The sequence below is a fragment of the Henckelia pumila genome, chromosome 2 (assembly GCF_033568475.1).
Source record: "Henckelia pumila isolate YLH828 chromosome 2, ASM3356847v2, whole genome shotgun sequence".
NCBI lineage: Eukaryota > Viridiplantae > Streptophyta > Magnoliopsida > Lamiales > Gesneriaceae > Henckelia > Henckelia pumila.
In genome coordinates, this window is record NC_133121.1 from 142,833,995 (window position 1) to 142,858,056 (window position 24,062).

The 24,062-nt window shown below is 34.6% G+C and overlaps 3 protein-coding genes across 8 annotated transcripts; 1 reads left to right on the forward strand and 2 right to left on the reverse strand.

The window, feature by feature from the left end:
• The first annotated feature begins 217 nt into the window (after positions 1-217).
• On the forward strand, positions 218-3,627 carry LOC140879391 (hydroxyproline O-arabinosyltransferase RDN2-like). 2 transcript variants are annotated; one of them, XM_073283078.1, is made up of 10 exons: positions 218-457; positions 679-761; positions 871-1,480; positions 1,900-1,967; positions 2,049-2,250; positions 2,379-2,476; positions 2,591-2,660; positions 2,752-2,823; positions 3,045-3,158; positions 3,325-3,627. In XM_073283078.1, exons 3-10 carry the CDS (start codon positions 1,088-1,090, stop codon positions 3,394-3,396), a joined length of 1,089 nt encoding a protein of 362 aa, XP_073139179.1. In that variant the 5' UTR covers positions 218-457; positions 679-761; positions 871-1,087; the 3' UTR covers positions 3,397-3,627. The 2 variants fall into 2 exon arrangements, with proteins under 2 accessions (XP_073139179.1, XP_073139178.1); XM_073283077.1 differs by having other exon boundaries at positions 902-1,480.
• A 117-nt stretch (positions 3,628-3,744) lies between these two features.
• LOC140879392 (uncharacterized) lies at positions 3,745-5,629 on the reverse strand. Of its 5 annotated transcripts, XM_073283081.1 has the most exons (4): positions 5,411-5,629; positions 5,008-5,124; positions 4,147-4,910; positions 3,745-4,054 (listed from the first exon to the last, which is right to left on the reverse strand). In XM_073283081.1, the coding sequence occupies exons 3-4, from the start codon at positions 4,739-4,741 to the stop codon at positions 3,930-3,932; spliced, it is 720 nt and encodes a 239-aa protein (XP_073139182.1). In that variant the 5' UTR covers positions 4,742-4,910; positions 5,008-5,124; positions 5,411-5,629; the 3' UTR covers positions 3,745-3,929. The 5 variants fall into 5 exon arrangements, with proteins under 5 accessions (XP_073139182.1, XP_073139185.1, XP_073139184.1 ...); XM_073283084.1 differs by lacking the exon at positions 5,008-5,124 and having other exon boundaries at positions 4,147-4,805; XM_073283083.1 differs by lacking the exon at positions 5,008-5,124.
• Positions 5,630-7,964: 2,335 nt separating this feature from the next.
• On the reverse strand, positions 7,965-20,128 carry LOC140880103 (rho GTPase-activating protein 7-like). Its single transcript, XM_073284214.1, has 22 exons — positions 19,675-20,128; positions 19,373-19,409; positions 17,937-18,013; positions 17,675-17,745; positions 17,523-17,601; positions 17,256-17,400; positions 16,999-17,118; positions 16,655-16,732; positions 15,774-15,829; positions 15,620-15,689; positions 15,397-15,484; positions 15,024-15,267; positions 14,236-14,457; positions 13,060-13,401; positions 12,024-12,073; positions 11,240-11,300; positions 11,068-11,151; positions 10,662-10,775; positions 10,408-10,577; positions 9,667-9,736; positions 8,856-9,056; positions 7,965-8,551 (listed from the first exon to the last, which is right to left on the reverse strand). Exons 1-22 carry the CDS (start codon positions 19,726-19,728, stop codon positions 8,369-8,371), a joined length of 2,616 nt encoding a protein of 871 aa, XP_073140315.1. The 5' UTR covers positions 19,729-20,128; the 3' UTR covers positions 7,965-8,368.
• Positions 20,129-24,062: the final 3,934 nt, after the last annotated feature.

Consider the following 24,062-nt stretch of genomic DNA (forward strand, 5'->3'; position numbering starts at 1 on the left):
GCCAATTGTTACCCAATACATATAGAAGAATAAAGGTCGTGAGTGCATCATCATTAAAAAAACAAATTAGTTAATTAACTGACATATGAACTGGGACGTGCAAATAATTTCAAGGCTAATTAATTGAATGTTCTAATTAAAATTTAAAATATTTAGATGGTAAATTTTTTTATTACAAACTTAAAAATAGGACTAAAATGGCTGCCTTAAGATTTGGTTAATTGCAGAAGTCCACGCCTGAGTTAATGGCTCTGCCAGTTTATATTCACTCACCTTAAGTCTATACGACTACTTTGCCATTATATATAAATAATTTTCCGCGTATGCTCTGTGTCACTGTTTCAAAGCTTTGACATCTCTCGATCCCCGTAACAATTTCGTTCATCTTTTTTTTTCTTTGGTGATTTGTTTTTGTTTTCTTGTTTCGGGATTCTAACGATACGCTTCTTCTGAATCGGTATGTCAGCAGATCTGCTTTTCTTTACGCATTTTTATTGTTTTTTGACATGGGTTTCATAGTATCATTCATCATAAGTTGCCCTTTTTTTTGTTTGGTAGTTTGCGAGAGCCGGGCAATGTTACATGTACAATTTTGTTGTATCTTTTGTTTCTATTGCTTGATCAGATATATAAATTTTGGTGTTCTTTTTTTAAAAAAAAAAAAAAAATTGTTTACAGCTGATAATCTCTACTGATCAGTGGAATTTCTGTCGTCGGTTGTATTGCCGTCTATTGGGGATTGAAGCTGCCTTCTTTGGGAGGTGATTTTTTATTTTTATTTTTGTGGGTTTGGTTTTGTTTTTCAAGACTTTTGTTTGTGCATTGATATTTTGATTTGTTGCTTCGTAATTTGTGGTGATGATGATAAAGATTTTCCTCCCGTTGGCTTTTGTCCTGTCAGGAGAAATATTGCCTTGATCACTGGCGTGTATGTGCTCAAGGTGTATTGTTTTTGGGACTTGGAATTTCTGAATGTAAGGATATTTTGATTTTGGTTTTGGCTATTATTGAAGATCGAACAATTGGTTCGACTGGTGGGTCTGAAATTTTTTGAAAGGGTTTGACTGAACTTCTATTAGACAGAAAAATGTCTGCGAGGAAGAACGTGGGGCGTGCATCACCCATTCTGTTGATATTGTTGGGTTTTGGTTCTTTCTTTGCTACATATAACTTGTTGACTTTGGTGATGCATAAGAAGGTTACAAATAGTACAGAGAAGTGGAATGATCCTGTGATTAGTAGGCCTGACGAGACAAAGTTTGAAAAAGGTGCAAAATTTCATGTAGCATTGACAGCCACTGATGCACCGTATAGCAAGTGGCAGTGTCGAATTATGTATTACTGGTACAAAAAGATGAAAGATTTGCCTGGATCAGATATGGGAGGATTTACTCGGGTTTTGCATTCAGGAAAGCCTGATAATTTGATGGATGAAATCCCCACTGTTATTGTAGACCCTCTACCAGAAGGGCTTGATCGGGTGAGCAAGAACTCCTTATAAAATTGTTTTTTTACGTTCATAATTCCGGAGTTTTTCTTTTTGCACCTTTGAAGAAGTATATGTTTAATTCAATTTGACTCATAATTAATCCTATGAGCTTAAGAGAGCTTAAAATTTTGTAATGCCAGATAGCGCGGGAAAATGGTTATGGCATGCTGTTTCACTGCAGAGGTTTTGCAAATCATGTTTATTTAAGATTTAAGTTTCTACTCTCATTTTACTGAAACAAGTTGTTGGCTAGACAAAACTCAGAATTTATACTCCTAGTTTGATTCTCTGAATATAATAACTTTGGGCTGCAAATGTCTTTTCCTTGGTGTAATTAATTTCTCGCACCTTTTTCAGTCCAATTCGAAGGTTGTATTTACAACGTGCACTATATTTGAATATTGTGACAGGGTTACATTGTTTTAAATAGACCCTGGGCCTTTGTACAGTGGCTGGAGAAAGCCAATATTGAGGAAGAGTATGTTTCCCATTCTCTAGATTGATAACTCTAATTTTTCTGCAGTTGGATTTCCTAAATATTTTATGAATTAATATGCAGATACATTCTAATGGCAGAACCTGATCATGTTTTTGTTAATCCATTGCCAAATTTGTCTCATGGAGATCACCCGGCCGCTTTCCCTTTTTTCTACATAAAACCAACTGATCATGAGAAAATTGTGAGAAAATATTTTCCGGAAGAGAAAGGTCCTGTGACAAATATTGATCCAATAGGAAACTCTCCCGTGATTATTAAGAAGGTAGGAGTTTCTTGTTATTTGAATCATGTCCTCTTTTCAAACTTTGAAAGGATACGTACATGATCTCTAGAACATGTAATTTATATATTTTACTTGATACATCGTGGTGACTAATCTTGCTGGTGCAGTCCACTCTGGAGAAAATTGCTCCTACATGGATGAATGTGTCTTTGCAGATGAAAGATGATCCAGAGACTGATAAGGCTTTTGGATGGGTACTAGAAATGTATGTAGGTTTCTAAATTATTTTGACATCAATGTCTTTTTTAGTGATGAAATTTGTGGACTGGCTGGACTTATATTGTTGTTGAGATGGCTATCTTGTCTGTGTATATGACAGGTATGGGTATGCGGTTGCATCTGCTTTGCATGGCGTGCGGCATATTCTTCGGAAAGATTTTATGTTACAGGTCTGTATCCTTGTTGTCAATGGAACATATCTATCATCATTATTTTATCCTATCGGCCATTGTTGACTTTATAGTCTCGTATAATTTCTAGCCTCCATGGGACCTGGAAGTCGGCAACAAGTTCATTATACATTATACGTATGGGTGCGATTACAACATGAAGGTATATTGTTTTCTAATGATTTTATATATGCATTGGGATTTGGAGGCCTCATTTCCTCAGGCGCACAATTTCATTTTCTGCTATTTACTGACTTGGGGAGTGTCTCAAATATTGTCTTCCTATTTCTCTATATTAATGATTAGACTAGTCTTCTGGTTTTGGACTATCATCTTGGGTTTATCATCAAACTGTTAGTAACCAAAAACGACGTAAACTAACAGGGAGAATTAACTTATGGGAAGATCGGCGAATGGAGATTTGACAAGCGATCACACCTTCGTGGTCCTCCACCCAAAAACATCTCATTACCCCCTCCTGGTGTTCCTGAAAGTGTGGTATGTTTTCGTATTATTGCATCATAGTAACAGCATTCACTATAACCAAAAAATAACTGTAATGCATTTGTCTTTCTTTGGTTGTTTTGCTAAAATCAAGTCTGTTTCATTGTTCCTTTAACTTTCTTCTTACTTCATTATTTCTTTTTCATTGTTCTCTCCGCAGGTGAGGCTTGTGAAAGCTGTGAATGAGGCATCTGCAAATATACCTAACTGGGACACGGAAAATTCAAGCTGAGATTTATGTTATACTTCACAACTTATTTGGAAAAATGCAACAGAAAGACTCAAAGAGCGGTTTCCCCAGTCTATTCCATTTCACAAGCGTTAGATATACAAATGCTAAAAAATTAACAAACAATACAAGTTGGAAGATACGATTTTTGTCTAAAGTTGGATCCTTTCTTTGTACCTCCGACATTTTGTTTAACACTTGATATCTATAATTGTAGAGGCAAACTTCTTGATTCTTGCCCTGTTCAGGTTTAACTTCATGATACCAACAATGTAACATAGAATTAACAATCGCACAATTTCTTCTCATGTCTAAGCTAATACAGATACTCTGGAGAACAGTTCTGAAAGATGAGTAACTTACTATCTTATATATTTACAAGAATTTACATCATTAGAAGCAGTTCAAAACAAGGCACGCTTAATAATTCGAATCAATTAGCATCGCCTCAGCAAATCGAATTACAATGAAAGTTGCCTGGGAAGCACCCAATGGCTGCTCAGGTTGATAAGGTTTGAACCTAAGCTTAAAGATGGCTATGTCTTTGCAAAAGTTGGTGCTTTCCATTTCATATTTCTCAACCAATCGGATGGAAAGAAAAATTTTCCTGACTGCAAGTTCAGAAGGTTCTGCCTGTAAGGTATCAGAATATTCCTGAGACCTGTTTGATGAAAAAGGAAACGATTAAAATGTAAGAAAATGCAACCAGTTGGTCAAGTGGAAGTTGAGTTTTTGACAAAGACAATGCAGAACCTGAAATGCACATAAACTTGTAGATCTGAGCAATTTGAGGGTCGCCTTTTGTACTCATGTGACGTTTCTCTAGGCACTCCAAGAATGCTAGATCTGCCTTCAAAAGTTCGGCTTGATCATAGGTATCATATCCGATATCATGGCAGTAGCAACAGAAATCCAACCAATCAATTGGACGTTTGTCCCAGATAAGAGAGCCTCTATCTTTCCCACTCGACCAGTTAGGACCACAATAATGTCCATATCGTGGGAACAATTGGGACAGAAAACCTCTTGGACCTGTATGCCATGGAACTTTTGAAACATATGGTTTAAACCGTATTGTTGAGTACTGAGCAGCAGATTCCGCATTCCCAAGCGGACGTGAATGCTTCTTTAACTTCCTATTGACAGTGGTGGGCAATTGAAATTTGTCTCTGGTTCTGATAACCCACGGAACGAGTGAAAGGAGAGGCCATTGCCAGAATTTGCCACCAACAGTAGCGTTCTGCTTAGGTTCTTCCAAAATGATGCCACTAGACGAAAGAGGGGATGATATGTCCCTGTTTGGTTGGGATCTATTCCAAGGAATATATTGTTGCAGTTGAAGATTCATTTAACAAACAGGACTCAGCCTCCACCACCTATCGTTGATCAGATATGAAAAACAAATTGAAAGCCTGAAGAGTGATATAAGTGCAAACTTCATCAAAATAGCTGCAGTAGGTTCAAACAAACATCACAAGTGATGCCCCTCGGCTGCTGTCAGTATGGTCAGAAATGACCTATAAATAAGTGACACCTTAGGTTTTAAAATGAGAGGCCAGCTAACTTGATACAATTTAATTCAAGAAAATTGCAACTTAGAAGAAATTTACACACCAAATAATTATTTTTTCCTTCTGATTTTAAACAGCACTTCTCTGCTTCATTGAGGTACCTGTTCGATCTATAACTACTTGCAAGGTTTATGCAAGCCCTCAGAATCACGGTTTGCTTCTAGCAGATCAATCACAACTACAACAGTCAACAAATACACAAACACCCACTCCCACATAAAAACAAGCGTCATTCAAATAACACTATCTAACTGCAAAAGACGTTGAAATTTCAAAAACTCAACCTCCAAATCAAGAAACTACTGGAATTCAGGTACCGGCCCAAACCCCAACAATATAAAATCTTCCAAATCAACTTCACAAATCAGTAAAATTTCCCGGTATATATGAAAACAAACACACCGAAGTAAATAAAAAACCTAAGCAAAGCTGAAATTTCGAAGTACCTGAACTGTAGAATCACTCCTCGGAACCCTCCATCATCAGCAGCAACTATAATCAAAATTCGGGTGGCACAAATTTCAAGGACTTGGATTCGATTTGCGACGTGGGTACGCGGAAATCGTCTTCTAGCGGGCGTTCCTTAATGACCACAATTGGCGGGCCCACATAGTGCATATTTTGATGCCGAGTGTATAGTATAGAGAGAGAACCAAAACCGACTCTCCCTTCTATGGGCCTGTTTTTTGCCATTCGTCCGATGAAGTTTGTTACAAACGAGTCTCGAATTTGAATATTGATATTACATGTTAATGTTGTTCGTTTTCATTGGAGTTGTGTTTGAATGGAATGATTAAAAATTTATGAATTTTGATTATAATTTTTATTGTTAATAACGAAACATAGCCTGGAATCTTAAATTCATATCTACATTAATTACATGAAGTAATTTAAAATGGATTGCAAATGATCCTGTTATTGAGTGAACTTGTAATACATTTTAATTAACAATAAATATTTTATAAATATATGAAGTGGGTGAATTTGAATTTCATTATCCATTGATCTTAGGTAATTTGCATTGAATTTATAAAAAAAGTTATATTTAAGATATTCTATAAATATTTGTTTTCTCTCATGTACATTGTTTTCTTCAGTTTATTATATTGACAATTATCTTCGCAAACACTTTGCCATCCCTTTTAGTCATATTAAAAGAAAAATTTTAACATTCTGGAGAAACTTTTTTAAAGTTTACCAATTTTGTGTATGATCATTATTGGCTGAGTTTTTAAAGTGACTTTGCTTATTTTTTAATTCATAATAATATATTTTTTTGGACGAAAAAACACATTATACTAGGCATTGAACGCCTATTTCGGTGCAAGAGGTTATTTCTAAATTCAATTTTGTGTATGATCATTGACCTAATTCTCCAATATTTGATCACCAATTGTTTTTGAACAAACTCGTGTACTTCACCCAAAATTATCCAATATTGTATTATAATTTTTAATATAAAATTATCAGACACATACTATTATTTCAAAAATTTCTAAGAATAGTGGTTAGGGGTGTTCATCGGTCGGTTAGGTTTTAATTTTTCTAATTTTGGTTCGGTTTTTCGGTTTTTGGTTTATAAAAAATGTAATCCGAAGTCAAACCGTTTTAATTCGGTTCGGTTCGGTTTGTGTACTATAATGAACCGGTTTATACAGTTCGGTTTGGTCGGTTTGATCATTAATAATATATAACACAATAAAAAAACATAAATTTCATCCAACATGTAATTTAAATACCCCAACACACAAAATAAAGTTTAGTCATATATTGAAGAAACAAAAAATAACAAAAAATACAAAGACAAACATTCAACCACAATTTTATAATATTTTCGAAAAAACAAAATAAATTTTGATTCGGTTATTCTGATTTTGATACAATTATTAAAATTAATAATATAAATAAATTTAAAATATTAAATGTTTTTTTACATGATTTCTTAATAAAAACTTTAAAAATAAAGTTTAAATGACTTACATAAACAACAATAACTAAAAATTACATAAACAACAATCAACTAATCAACTATACATTACATAAACAATAACAATGAATTAAATTAACAACAAGCAAGTAAAAATTATTCAAAATGATTATTCATTCACTAAACATCATCTCATAACATATATATAATATAAATAAGAAAATATAAATAAAATTATTAATTTAATTCAATTTTGTTTTTTCGGTCGGTTTGGTTTTGACATATATAATTCAAAACCGAACCAAATAAACTTCGGTTTTAATATTTATATCCGAATTAAAAAATACAGTTTTCAGTTCGGTTCGATCTTTGATTTTTTCGGTTTGGATTTTCGGTTTTTTCCGAAATATGAACAGCCCTAATAGTGGTTCATGGAATGAAGTCCGGATAGATAAGTAAAATTTTAATTTTATGAAAGTTTGTTTATATTTTATTTCAGATAAAACGTTTTTTTAAAAACAAAAGGGATTGAGATTTGAGAGTCCCGCGTGTGACGTGTCGGTACGTACTATGTTTTATCGAAAAAATGGGATTTGGCTTCTTTCTTTCTTTGAAAAAATATGGGATTTGGTTTTACTGATACCATGAATTCACAATTTTTAATATTTTAAATATTTTTTTATTTTTATTAGCTCAAATAATGTGGAAGACATACAAATTTCATTTAGTTGAAACCAAGGATCTAGTCAAAAACCAATTCTGTCTTGGAATCTCATCATTCCACGATTCAAAAATGTTTGGCAAGCTTTGTGGCCGAAAAGATTCATGAGACATGTTGACACCGCTCATCTTCGTCTTTACAATGAAAAATGATAATTTTGATATAAAAAAGTATTATTTTTTTTTATGAATAACACAAATAAAAGTTCTGTCTCATAAAATTAACTCATTAAACCGTCTCACATAATTTTTTATGAAAGAATTTATCGATCGAAAGTAGGAAGATATAAATCGAAAGTTATATGACAAAAAAGAAAACAAATTAAGTTAAATTATCTCAATAATCAACCAAATATAATAATAGCCACAATATATATAAAACACGAGCGTAGGCATCCTTACAAAGGTTACATTACATGCATAGCAGGGCCACATATTACTCAAAAGGAGTGGATGGGTTGCAGCAAATCATAGCAATTTGCCACTTCACAAATTAACCAAGTTTTGATTAAATAAAGAACAAATTCAAAAGCTTGAAGTAAATATGGACTCAACCTAGATACTAGTTACATTCTCAATATTCCCACCAAAAAGAAGGAAAAAAAAAAAAAAAAAGAAGAAAAAAAAGTGCGCCGTGCAAACGCCAAACAAGGAACAAGATTGCAAATATATACCAACTTGCCGAGAAAGGATAAAGGATATACGAGAGAAACATGCCGATAATTCGTCTGAGACAAAGATTAAGAGCAGCAAACATCTAGTTCCATCGAGGAGACGATGGTTTATACACGAAATCTTGAGGTACGGATCCATAGTTCAAATCCAGATTGTGCAGTTGCTCCATCAACTGAGACCTCCTTTCCTTGAAAAAGTCGAGGCGCGTTGTCAATTCAACCAAAGTCGATGAAGCTGCCGGTGGATGTCTAGAATAATCCAAAGCCTGTGGCAAAACACGATACTTGATAATGTAAAAGATGACCATGAACAGAGAATAAAGGTAATGCTCAACAATTCTCAGCCTCCGTCAAATCGTATTCTGGTTTCAGAGTAGTTTTTATGATACAGAGATACACAGTTGGTGTTTTAATTACTGTCGTCCTATCTGCATGACATGCATGTGACCAACATGCATACAGAGGTACATGTATACTTACATTACCCGATAATAACTGGTTCATGCATTGAATCTCACGATATGAAGCATAGAGTATAATGTAAACCAGAGACGCCAGAATCTGTTGTACCTCGGCGGCTTTAGAAGTAGATGGTAAAGATGCAGAATCAACGGCACAAAGATCATCCATGGATAAACTTGTGGATGCCTCGGTACTTTTAGAGTCACTCAAGCTCGTTGCTTCCATGATCTGCTTCCGAGAAGGCTGCCTACTACTGCCGGATGTCATGATTTGGCCCTTGATATTTCTCAGGTCAGTCCCTAAAAATTCCTGCAACCATCAAGGATAGAGAAGCAAAGACTAAGTTTTGTGGCATTCAAGGCAAAAAATCTGATGGGTTGTTTCTAATCAAAAGAAAAGGAAAACAAAAGCATTCATCCATTTATAAATTTGTTGATTTTGATTAACATTGAGCAATTAAACAGAATGCACGCCATGAACAGGATATTGATTATAGAATCTATATGTTTTACAATAAGCCTCTAATAATAACCTGGAGAATAACAAGCTCAACAGAAGCTACCTCTAGATGTGGATCGAAGGCAATAGCTTACGTAATTTTATGATTGATTTTGCTCTTAGTGCCAATCGTGTTCAGAGATTAATCAGTGATGCTAATGCATGAAATATTTCTTAAAGCATGCATGTGAAAGAGGTAGACCAACAAATACGAAGTACTCTTTATTTAAAGGAAAAAGTGCAAATGAATTTAGAGAAAATAAGAATCTAGATCGAGGAAAATATTGCTAAGATTCAAATAATGCATATGTTGCATGAAAGCAAAAGGCATCAAACTGATTACATGATAGCAAAACAAAATAGAATATAACTGATAAATGAAACTAGAATTGCATGTTAAAAAGAAGACAAGACAAATTACCTCAGTTCTTTGTTTTCTTTCATGGTTACAAACAGCAAGTGTTGAATCAAAATCTTGCTGGAAATATTTCCTGCATGAAAGGATTAAACTGCTTCAGTAACAATTGTACTTCCCTCCAAAAGCTAAAAACGAAGGTAAGCTTATTTGAAGAGCAGGGAGAGTGAAAAAAGTGAAGACTTCAACGAACTGTAAAAATTTAATAGAACTAGCAATCAAGCCCACGAGTAATTAAAATGATCATACTAAAAAAACATAAAAAATTCCTACTTGACTTATATTATTTTATTTTTTAAAAATAATCCACACAATTTATATATATTTTGATTTTATGGATAGTATTTTGGTTGATACACATTGCATATTAACGTTAAAAGACATCTAAAACAAGTGTTAAAATCTATTGACACAACCACAGCATGAACATGAATACTAGCTCAAATACAATTCTCCACACTTAGCCACCCTGCCACCCTGGTATATAAAGATCTGCTAAAGCCACGGCAGCAAGCTACAACAGTTTTCATCAAAACAAAAGATTTGCTAAGCAAACGCACATCTATCAATGTTGTCTTTTGTGTTGATATAATATGCCATTAGAAAAAAAAATCCACTCTTCGCAACTCTGAACCATCGCAAGCAAAAAAGTTTCACAGTTTTTCTAATTTGTGGCATGTATCTAGAATTCTTTCAACTATTATAAGAATGCAAAGGATGTTCAGATAGAACAGCGATTTCACTCACTGCTGTGAACTCGTATTGGTTGCACGTTGATAGCGATCACTTGTGTCAGAAAGAGTGCCATAGTGATGCTGGCGTTGCTGATTTAACTGATGGTGGAGTTCAGCAACTTTCTGCTTCAATCTGGCCACATCTGCCTCAGCAAGAGCAATCTCCTCAAGCTCAGCCCTTGTCTGCATCAAATGTGAAATATTACCACATTTAAAAGCTTGCGTGGATAGCTGATGACTTTGCATGTATAACAAAATGCTACAGACCTTAGAATCCATGCTGCGAGATCCAGAAAACTGCCCAGAAGACATGCTCAAACCAACTTCCAAAGCAGCTCGTAAATCTCTCTCAGCTTGAAGCTGTTCTTGCAGTCTTGCCACCTATAAATAGATAACATAAATTCAGCAAGTTAACATGCATACAGCACATAGATACGAAAATAATAGGTGATTACGTCCATGAAAAGAATGTGAACAAAAGAGCAACTATTTATCACAAAATTGAAGTAAAAATGCACAAAATATAGCTGTTTCAAATTAACCATAGAAGACCAGCTTTCACCAGTTTAATAGACTGCCACATATCTATGCATTCGAAAAGTCTTCGCAAGTCCAAAACAGACGTTTCGACTTTCGATATCAAGAATTGAGCTAAAACTAAAAATGCACTTACATCTTGTTCAAGAGCCAGGCGACGTTCATGCAACGCTTGCTTCCTTCGTTCCAGGCTGGCTTGCAAAATGGCATTTCCTCTTGCCTAATAAAGATGAAGAGGAAATTCCGATTAGCTAACAGTGATTGATAACGTGATATATAATTAACACTCCCTAAAATTCAATGGCGACCTCTTTTGCAATCCTCTGACGTAAATCATTCTTTGCAATCTCCAGTCTCTGGATGGCAAGCCTATAAATGAAGCCATCGAACTTCAATACGACAAGAAAACATGAAAATACAATAATAACACTAGGACATGAAAGGGAAAGCGAGCATCAATGATAATCAATCAAGTAACTACCTCAAGGATTCGGGATACCAAGCAAAATCGGGAAAGGAGTACACTAAAGAATATTCACAACCTTCTTCAGAAAATATAATATCACTGGCCCCTTGGTCTTATCATAAGATTTGGTAACTTACGAACAGATTTAATCCATAAAGATAGGTAAAAGAATTGGGATCTTCCACAAAATGGCAAAGAGGTAATATCACATTCATGAACAATTATAAGGAACAGGCTGACAACATTTCAAAGTCAAACATAGAAAGCCTTTTCAGCGAGCTCCAAAAAATCCAGCATAAAACTTGCACTTTCAGACAATCTAACATGCATGATTATCTATCTTCTACTTTCTGCTACAAATGCCTGCATGATGGAACAAATTATCCAAAGATGGAATAAATTATATCTTCTAAATAGTACAAAATAATAATCAGCCATGCTAGCAACTATCGATATAGCTTCTCTATAATTTAGTTACTACCCAACAGAAAAACAAAAATGTAACATTTGGCCACGAGAGAGATATTCTCATGAAGGGAAATCCCCAAACAGCTTGGAGAGATACGTTAAGATAGCAACTCTGAATTTTATAAAGCCGAGTAACATGTGAACGCTTATAATCTTACTCTTCCTCCCCGGATGAATCGATTGACTCTGTTGAAGGAGTTTTTCTTGCCTACAAAAAATTAGAAATAAAGTTAAAATAAAAGGTCAAAAGCTTGATCAAGTGATGCAAAAAGTTAAAACAACAAGAACAATAATCTAAAAACCATGCACTAAAAACAAGATCACAGAAAAAGGCGAGGAAGAAATACAATTCACATTGAATGTACTTAAAAAATTTGTAAGAAATACAGAATTTTGCCTTCTTGTGGTATGAACAGGTACAATTCATTACTAATGTTATTATCCTCATTTACGGAACACAATAGAAGAATCCTAGAGGCAATTGATTTGAATATATCTTTCACCTAGAATTTGGCTAATCTCAATAAATCAAGTTATCCATGAGCGGCACAGATGAGAAACTCATTGAAAATGTTCTTAAGCAAATTATGGTTAACAGTGAATTTATATGGTTTGTCTAGAGAAGGCACACATTGTATAGTGCTTCCAATCCAAATCATTCAATACGCTATAAAGAAAAGCTATGTGTCAGGGTGGTTGGGATGAATGTATTTAGTCTCCAAATGATAAATTGGCGAGTAAAAGAATCAATATATCTAGTTCATCAATCAACTTGTCAGTGAATGTGCACTCAGTTATGTGCAGACGTAAAGGAAAAAATGTACTGGAGCAAGTAAGTGCAAGTTTTGTCCGGCAGATGACCATATACATTTAAAGAAAGAGGACTACACAACTAAGACATTTTTGGTTAGGATAAGCATGGTTCAATCATAGAGACGATTGGACAAAAGTAATTAATTTTTGAGCCAAAACCAGGTAACTTAAGGTGGAGATTAAAGCAACCACAAGCACTGTTATGAATTAAAATATGTCCACCTTTTTGCATTTATTAATAATAAGCTCCATTATTTCCCATGAGTTTAACACACTTCCACAAACAACCCCCGCGCCCACAGCTTTTTAGGTTCTGAATTATTCCTCGTACAGAGTAATTCTAATCACCCAGGGAAATTATCGTGAAAAGTGAAAACTCACATTTTTTCGTCCCCAAAAGGTCGATTTCTTGGTATTGAAATTCAAAGCAGTCAGTCTGGGTGTTGGCTTTTCGTCCAACAGTTCCGGTACAGGAATTGATTGATGAAGCTCTGAATCCATAGATGACAAAATTTCTCCCATAGATCGCTGAGACTCATTACGAATTATTTCTAGAGAAGCATCTGTCATGTTTTCACATGCTTTCTTTTGTTCTTCTAGTGGCTCATTAACTGAACGATTAGAATCATTGAGTGTTCTAGTGTCCAATGCTGGAGTAGGTTTTCTTCTAGAGGTATGATTGTGCGTGGGAGATCCATTTTCTGAATCATCATTTCCGCTGACCTGGTATAAAAATGCACCAAACACAGATTTAGTCAACTAGAAGAAATCGTATTCAAGACTGTGAAACAAAGTATTCATCCACATGCCAGGGTAGAGTTACTGATCAATCTAACTTTACAGCAATATGAGATCATACAAAAAGAATATGGAAATCCCAACAAATTAGACTAGGACATATTTTTCTTCAGATGAAGTATCCACTTCATGCACCAATTTTAACCTTAAATGTTGTATTAATTACGTGCAAATGTTGTCTTTCTAGAAAAATGAAATGATCACAAGAGGTTAATTGAGAACATATAAAACTCTTACAGGGGCACAACTTTGAAAGTTTTACATGCAAGTGAAAAACTCTATGCTCTTTTGCAAAGTGATTTTGAACTACCATCTGTAACAGTAAGTGAAATAGGAATTCTACTTGAGTGATATCTTTACATCCGCAATTCACAATACGGGCCCCATTTTGGAAATGAAAATTGATAGCCAAAAAGCTACAAGTAAATGTGCAATCTTCTTGTATTAACATCATACAAACTATTATTTCAGTTATCATATAAACACTACAAAATTTAGCAGCGGCAGAAACAGTGTGCCATCAATATGTTTTTATATTCCATTTCTATATATTATATGTCACCACATTGTTTCCCTAGACAATGAGGCCCATACAGCAAATAAGAGAAATCAAGGTGTAAATGAGAAAGCATAATTAATTCTTCAATGGGCCTGAAAATTAGTTTTGGATCAGTAAATAATGCATGCTGCATGCAGAGAGTTTTTTTTTTTGGTTGGTGGGGGTGGGGTTGGCGGGGGCGGCGGTGGGAAGAGACAGACCTTGCAGTCATAAAGATCGCTAGCAGCAGAACCACTGCTTTCACTTAATTTCCCACTCAGTCTACGATCACGATCATAGTCTGTTTCAGGATCAACTTCATTTTCAGCATCATGGTAACCATTTACTTTTATGTCAGGGTTGTCATCATCACTTGTGTCTTCACTTCCACTATTATCAGTTTGAGAATCAGCAGATATAGAGCATCTGTGCAGATTATCATCCTGAAAGGAAAGCATAGTGACTAACAAGACGTGTTCCCAAAACATCTCAGCTAACACCAAAGAGACTTATTCTTAAAAATAGGACAAATCAATTATAATTACTGGTTATTAACCCTAAAAGGGAAAACCAAAGAACAATCAGCAAAGAATATGGGACCAAAACAAATATTTTTGCAGTATTTACATCTATAATTGGATAATTAATGTGTTATTTTGACAAGGACTTGCATAGAGAGCAAACTCCGAAATAAATAATAGTTTGCAAAAGGAATTCATTTAGACATTCAAATAACTATATATATTAGACCATATATCTTATAAGTTATATCTAATGGAATTGGATTATGATTTGCTATCATTTAGCTGAAGTGCATAATGTCAATATTTTCTAAAAACTTTAATAAATAGCTACAACGAGCGCAATATGACCGGAAATTAGAAACGTAATGAAGGTTGAACACTTGGATGAGGAGAAACGAGCAGAGATGATAAACAATTTCTAAGGGAACTGCAATCCTTACACAAGAAACCCGCTTATTTACAGACCAAAAAGAAAAATAACTTACATCAAATATATTGTCAAACTCCTCCAGGAGTGTTGTAATAATCGCTTGTGCATTATTAGCAGCATTGGCAGCAGCAAGTAGCTGAGAAGAATTATCTCCATTGATATCATAATCATCCTCTAATTCACATTCACCGGCTAAAAGAGGGCGCAAGAGCAATGGAGCCATACAAGCAGCAACTGCCGACGGAGTCATCCGATTCTCAGAGGCATGAGAGGAAATACTATGCATCATCTTAAGAATCCTACAAAACGAAATGAAGATGAATGAGGGTAAAAACCTGAACATGTTCTGAGAAAGATAAAAGTTTCTCCTCGTAGAAGTTTCTCATGAGCATGAGTGTGCAAAACACAAACATGCAGCATGCTGCTACCTCTGTAAGAGGCGTCTATTGGGTTCAGGAAATGTTTCCTGCACAGCAGAGCGCATTGCATTCACCCGAGCTTCCTTTGAGTCCGTTTCTGCTCAAGACAGCCAAAGAGAGATCGAATTATTCAGAGCAGCAATAAATCCAAGGCATTTCTTGAACAAATGAAAGAACTAAGGCTTGGAAAATTGTACAGACATCTGGAGAAATCAATGTGTACAAAACTTACTGTAGGCTTCCAACAGAGCAGTACAACAGGCGGCAGGAACAGGGGACGAAGGTAGCTCTCTCAGAACATGCTGAACAACAGTAAACCCTCGTAAGAATCAGTTTAAAAAATAAATCCAGAATACTAAATAAATAATAAGAGAAAGTAATCAAACCTTGACACAGTCACCAATGACATGAGGATCCTCATTATCACCAAATTCAGTCTTGCCTACAGTCAAGTAGCTTTCAAATTGGTGAGCATGCCTCAAAAAGTAACTGGACATTATTCAATTTGTGATGAGGGAAAAGATGAATGCACTGGTATGCAAAAAAAAAAAAAGAAATAATATTAATAATTTGCCTAGTCCGCTTGTAGTAACTCAAAACATCCCAATCCAGATATGGATGTCGTTTGATATGTGTTCTGTAATGTCATTTCAGTATATATTTATCCAATTGGTCTTTACAACTAAGATGAACTGTATTTTGATTCAGCAAAGTTTTGTTTGAGTTTCTCCATGTATTTAATGAAGAAAAATTAAAAAAGAAAAACAAAGACGTGATGGGCCTAAGTATCCAACTGAAAAATGACTACCTGCTGGCCATATTTAAGAGGCCAAAAAACAGGACAGTGTTGGTTGACCAAGTGGAACGAGTTGTAAAAATGGTCAAGATCAAATATTGGCACGTTTCACAAAAAAAGGTGAGAAAAAAGTGTTCACCCAACTCCCAAGTATGATTTGATCAAGTTGGCATTTATAACTATTAAAGGTAATGAATGGGCTAAGTTTCTAGAAAATATGAAAATAAATCAGCAAACATATCTGGCATCCATCTCTACGTTATATATATATCATCTCCACCCTATAACGTTTTCCAAAAGAATGGAACACAAAGCTTATATGAAACTAAAGAAACATAACCCAACTATTTAAGCAATAGGTGGACTGCAAGCGACCAAAGAAAAAGACGGTGCAACCACAACATCAAAGAAGGAAAAACAAAACAAAACAAATGATTTTCATAAACACATTAACTTGAATGAAGATAAGACCTTGCTCGTATTCTTGAACTCTTCGATCCACTTCCTCAACATCTGCAGACTGGCGCAAAATTCCTTCCACCTTAATTCCTGTTTAACAGATCAACAAAGGTGAAGAAAACCCAAATATATTTCGTAAAAAATAAACCAACTATTATATCTCTAGTTAAATCACTTTTCATATTTAATCCCTTAATCATGTAAGTATACAAAATCAGACAAAAGAACAGTAAAATGTTTCCGAGTGTCCTGGAAACTTTTCTGGCATGAAAATCAAATATTTAATCTAGTATAGCTTCAAGAAATCGTGAGAAACTGTTTTCAACAGGTTGGGAATAACAACAATAAAAACTTACCATGCTTCTCAAGAAACCGGAGAGCTTTTTCAAGAAATGATGGGCCACCATCAATATCTTCTAATGCAAGCAAAATTGGGCGTCCAACCACCAAAGACTTAACTGGACGCTTGTCTCTCCCTGAATCAAAAGCCAATCCCAATGGAATTAGAGCATATAAAATCCTCCAGATAGATTTAGGAGCAGATGGACAATCTATGTGAAAACATTCCAAAAGAGTTGAAGAACACGAAAGCAAATAAAATGTATGCACACACATTGGTGGAAAGAACCCTCAATCGTATCATTAGCGTCACTTCTAAATATTCCATTGTGTCCCATCACAAGGGCGGCACTTGGTGCTTGCGCAAGAGCATGTTCAAGTGCAGTCTTCCAATCATACAAGTCCTCCGATGTCTCGGCCTAAAGTTTTGAAACAAAAAGCATAGGCAACTTATTAGTTTATAAAACAAAATATAAATGCCAAGAGAAGAGACTATTTGATTACAATAAATAGAGGGTTTTAAACACTAAATTTTATGCACCTTGAGAGTAAATGCTCGTCCATCACGCCCATCAGGAAACAAAACAGTAAGGAGTTTCTTGTCTTCTCTAACAACAACACTGCACACAAAAAAGTATTATAAAGCTGCAAGAGAAAAATATACATAACCACATGAAAAGAGAGACCATTTACCTTCCTGAATTATTTAAATCGATGCCGCCCAAAGTCAAATTCACTTCACCACCACGCTGTGGAAGTGCGCTCTACAAGGAGAGGGAGTTGGTCATATGCAGTTATTTCAACATCATATAATAGAGTAACAAATTGTAAATAAATGAAACCGCTCCAGAAAAGTCAGTGTGCAGATGAAGCAATGACTAGCAATTTACTGAATCAAATCTACAGGGCACAAGCACATTAAAGAGACAGGAAACAAAGATGTTCATCTACTAACAGGGTCATTCTTGAAGAAAACCAAAGAGGTGCGTGTGAGAATAAACCATCTCTTCTTCCAAGACTTCCACCCCAAACCTGCAAAATGTTTGAGTGGTCAGTGAACTCACAAGACCGACAATGACACCATTGAAACTGACAATTTTACGTTTTGGTGGATCAAAATAAAGACTGGAAGCCAAAAATTGGTCCAATTTTTTTTTCGTGCGCCGTAATACATTTCGGATTTCACACATTCATCAACTGCGTGCTGTTAGCTACAAGCGTTTTATTAATTTCTCCCCATTTTGCAAATGAATGAATATCACAAATCACAAACAGGAAAAGGTCTGAATTGCAGATGTCAAAAGCCTTGAGCAGCTTGTTTTTCTTCATCCTGAAAAACTGGCCACCATGCACAAAAGGCACTTAAAGGAGACAAACCTCAAATAACCTAAGAAGTCCAACAAATTCATATAATATGTGACTAAAATATTTTTATTCACTCGTGTAATATCCCCTGCCTTGTACTTTCCCATCTTCCCTTTTCTCATTGAAGATGAGACAGATTCCGGGACATACCATTCCTACCAGGCTTGCCATCTCATCACCTGATCACCACCATTATCCTTCCTCCTCCACTACATACTAAAAACTCACAACATGATCTGTGTTAATTACAAGAAATCATTCATTGTTAGGGTCAAAACTCCATAATAGAGGCCTTTGCCTATACTTTAAGAATCTTCAAAGGCTAAACCCATATCATCTGATTAGTCTAAATTCCAAGTCTTGGAAATTTATAGTCCTATGACAAACTGAGGATATAACTCAAACCCAAAGCAGAAAACATATATAAAGATAATTTCCTAAAACTCCATTACCATTAACAGTATCATCATGAGAATATTAACCGCCATCATCCAGACTCGTTCTCAAAGGATAGATAAAAGGATAGATGTTGCCATGATATAATATGCAGGACTGGCAGCATGGCTGGGTAGGGCTGTCCCCCCAGTAACAAAATTGCAAACATCACACATAATATTCTACGGTTACATTTGGATTGATGGATTTGATATCGGTGGAAGAACTTGATTTCGGAAAAGATTTGAAGCATGAATTTCAAATGACACCTAAGATGGATGTATTTGAAACTCGCCACAATTACTACTGAAAAAAAGCTTAAACTGAAATAGATTGAATTTGAAATTCAATTGAATTTCTTCCAGCCAAATAAGTAAATATACAGCTTCAAACCATCAATCGATATGCACCCTAAAAGAATTCATAATCCCCCCCCCCCCCCCCCCCCCCCCACCCCTAAACTAAATTGCCGAGACATGGAAGAAAATTGACAAACATTGTTCACGTAGATGGAGTTCGTTTCGCAGAAACAAATTGCCAGACTTAGAAACAAATTAGCGGGAAATCATGACAAAGCCTGAAAGCTCTAACCTCTTGAAGATATGAGCAGATGCCCGCTCTTGAATACCTACAAATCATCAAGAACAGCAAAATCCAAAATAATAAAACCTCAAAAACCAAATGTTCATGAACTACAACATAATATAATAATCTCACATTCAACTGTAAAACAACTAAAAGAATGCAAACTCAAACTCAAGGATTCACAGTCAATTGACCATTTCTTGACTAAATTTGACTAGAAAAAAAAAACCTCCCGACATCCGAGCCCCTCATTTCCTTCCCTTTTCAGATAATGGCAAAACCAAACACACAACTCAAAGAATTATTACCGTATTCAAGTTCCCAATACGAGGTCGCTCAAATGCGGCAACAGAAGCAGACATTTCACCGTCCCACACCCACACTACCCTTTTCAAGCCAGAATTAACATCTGAGCTGACATTCCAACACTGAATCGACCCGGATCTAACTCAGACAAGACAATCGGATAAGATCTGCGAAATGAAAATAGATGAACAACCCGAAATGGGTTCTCTCTCTTTTTTTCTCCTTTTTTCCCTTTTACCCAGTTTTTTTTTTTTTAAAAAAAAAGGATAGAAGAAGCAACAGCAGCAACCAACCAGAGGTGCTTTTTTTCACAAGTCCTTTTCTTTCTTGTTTTTTTGTTTATGTTCCATTATTGTTTATACATAAAAATATATATATAGATATACATCACTGCAGAGAGGTGGGCAGGTAAATGCAATAGTGGTTGCGGGCAGTAACAATACTTAATTTCTTCCTTAGTATTAATCTATTTGTTGCTTTTCACCTACTTTTTGGCCATTACTGACTTTCAAGAACGAAAATTATTACAGAAACAAAGAACCAGAGAGGAAAGCAAACTCGGTAAAATAAAAATAAGAAAAAAACAAGTGAAAATGGGGTGGAACTAATAAATAAATATTTACAGTGTGATTTTAGCGTATCCGAGAAGCAAATGGAAAAATATTTACTTTGTGATTTAATTTTTTTTGTCTTATTATAATATCGAAAAAATGATTAAAAAATAGGTTAGGAGTTTGGACCACTGTCGAGAGACACAGTGACGGAGAGACCAATATCAGATAATTTATTGTATTTACGAAAAAAAAAGGAAATTTTTATTTATTAAAAGATTATATTTGGTCGGTTTTTATTTTTAAAAATACTTAAAATCCCTAAAACACATACATATAACAAGATAAAAGTGCGTCAAATACCCTTGCGAAATTTTTCATGAGCTTTTTGCCTAATATCTTCCTCTAAAATAGGTTTGAGCATTTCAGTCTCCGTCTTGTATTTTTTTTAGCTCACTTGTCTTGTATTTTTTTAGCTCACTCTTCCAAAATTCATTTTTTATCTCGTAGATTTATCAAATGACAAAAAAGTCTTCAATTTAACAATAATCATTCTCATTAATTCTTTTCCAGAATAAAATGATTTATTTTCTTTGTATTTTTATCACTTGGAAAATTACAAATCTCACCAATGAATTTTTTTTTATGGTTATAATGTATAATTTTTTTATATACGGTATATTATTTCTACATGAAAACATTTGTAAAAAATAAAAAATAAAAATAAAAAAGCAGTGATGAAATTAACATTTTGCAATAGTTGGTCAACTAAACGAATGTTTTTAGTTAATGTGCAATTAATAATTATAGATAATATATTTAATCTAAAAAATAGTTCATAGTGGAGAGTGTTTTTCGAGGGTGTTTGACTGAGCTTATAAGCTCTTGAAAACAGCTTTTCAGAGCTTATGACCTCTTCCAATTGTTTGGCAAATTTTTTGTCAAACATCTTATAAGTTGTGTTGCTTGACACCTTATAATTTGTTTTAAAAAATTAAGGTCACCCTTATTTTTTTAAAAAAAGATCTTATTTTAATATTTTAGTTTTTTATATTATTTTTATATATTTTATTAAATTCTCAACACGCCCTCTCCCCATTTTTTTAGATAATTTATCAATTTTTTTTATAAATTAAAATAAAAATAGTTTTATTTTTTTTTAAATATATGTTTAACATTTATGATAAATTTAAAACTATTTTTGTATGTATATTACATTTTACATTACTTTCATAGTATTATACTTTTTTTGGTAATTTCGACAATAAAAAGATCTTATAATACCAAACACATCTACATCTTTAAGTTGTTTAAAATAAGTTCAAACAAAAATTTTAACAACTTATTTTTAAAATAAGACCTGAAAGCTTAAAAGCTCCTAGAGCTTATAAGCTGTTTTTAATAAGTTTAGTCAAACACCCTCGAATTCGTAATAAAATAACATTTTACTGAAGTATATTTTTAAAAATATATATAAAAAATAATTTTTTGATAAAAAATATATTTTTCACTAATATTGAAAGAGATAATATATTTAATATATTCTACTTATAAAAGTAAATAGAAGTATGTCGTTTTTTATTGTGAATTTTTAATTTGTGCTTAAATTGTGTATTTTGAAAAAATTAATTGCATGAAACTTTGATTAAAAAAATAAAGAAATATATGGGTGCCAAAAATTAAGAAAAGAGGGTTTGATTGGGAATTCATTAACTAAAAAATAAAAAAAATTGCATATTTATGTGCGTCCCTCATAATTGTATGGATTGGGGTTTTATGTTCAAAAAATATATATAACACAGGGATTGAGATGCTCAAACCTGTTACAGAGGAAAATATTAGTTTATCAAAAATTTTACATGGATATTTAACGCAATTTTCTCTAGAATAATTAATTTTTTTGTTTGCATAGGATTTTTTTGGGTTGTTTGTATATGAAATGGGACATAGATTGGCTGCTCACTCCAACGTCGTTAAAAAAGCTCGTGCGAAAAATTTTTACGAGTTAATTTTATGAAACAAATATCAAATTTGATTTGAGCCGACCCGATTAAAAGTATACTTTTATGTTAAAAATTATTGTTTTTCATTACATCTATTGACTAAATCGACTCATTTCATGGATATAATACGTGATACCATCTTATAAGAGATGTACTGCAACATAATTATACACAAATTTTAAGTTATAATCCATATTTTTTTCCCATACAGGCCCCATCTTTGTGTTTCAAGGCATTTCTAAATTCTATGGTAGCATAATAATTATTGCACACCAACAAAAAAATGTATAGCACAACAACTTATAATTAATTTTTATTATATATATATATATATATGATTTTTATATGTGATTAATTTTCTTACAATCAATTAATTTATTCATCAACCAATATCTCACTTGGTTGCATATATAAATAAAAAGCAAGATGAAAACTTACAGAGAAAGGAGCGGACGCAGAGTAAACAGAGCAGAAATAACCGAAAAATAGGATCGCCGGAGAAGCTTCACGGAATAAATCAAAAAGAACGAGTACGCCAAAGGAGGGGAAAGTGGCTTGGGGAGAGGGGAAGGATATATATATATATAGGAGATGAAGGGTGAATCTAAACCGTGCGATTCAAAGCGATCGGAGGGTGGTGAACCTGGGAAGTTGGATCGGGTAGGGTAATGATGATACGGGCAGCTGAAAGGACAGGCATCGTGTACTGACACTTGCCCGTCACTTCAACTTCTAGGGTTGACGTCAACCCTAACAGGTTTTTGAAATTCAAAATTTTGCCGCCGAAAAAGGAGGAGTGTCAGGGCTGCTCCTCGGGACAGCGCGCAAGGCTCTAGCCCGACTATTTTTTAGAAGGAGTGGTGATACCCCAAGAAAGGCAGGTGTATTAGGGCCGTCCTCGGGACAGTGAGCAGGGCTCTAGCCCGACTATTTTTAGGAGGAGTGGTGATACCCCGAAAAAAGAAGGGGTATCAGGGCTTGTCCTCATGATAAAGAGGGAGCAGGAACCTCAAAATCCTGGGGAGACAGAGATGTAAAGGTTTGCTCCTTGAAGACAGTAAATGAGAATGAAGGAGGTGGGATTGGTAGCTCGGGGTTAGAGAAGTAGCACCCGTCCTGGGTGGAGGCAGGAGGCTGGGAAAGACCAAGTCTTCATGGCCTAGTCCACGCCTATTTTGCAGGGGCACGATCCCCACATTGTCATAATTCCGGTCCTCCTGGCTTGATCGTGCGGAACAGGTAGACGTGGGCAGACCTCGTACCCACGACCCAGATCGTGGCCATCACCCTGAAATTGCAGAGTGACTCTCTCACTCCAAGGTCTATAAATACCTAGCCATAGGAATCAGTAAAGGTATGTTCATCTAAAGTCTCAAAAGCACTATACTCATTTTCTAAAAAGCCCACTCTATTTCTAACTCTGACTTAAGCATCGGAGTGGCCGCGCCGGAAAACCTTCCGCCGCCCCACTAACGTGCTTTTATTTTCTTTTCCCGTGTGCAGATCACCTTGGTCAGAGAAGGACAAATTACATACCATCCTTATCAGCCCGGTCACCTTGTCAGGCTCACCTTGCTAGCCTGATAGACCGGTCACTCAGTTTAGCAAAACATCATCATATATATATGGGGGTTTCAAAAAAAAATAATATATATATATATATATATATATATATATATGGGGAAAAATAAGAGTTGCACAAAGAAATTGTTTTGAAAATTAATATACAAGCAGTAATTACTTTGAAAATTATGGCCAGAAATTATGTTGTTGAAATTACTAATTCAACGTACCTTGTACCACACTTTTTTTTTTTTTTTTTCTTCCTTGAAATGT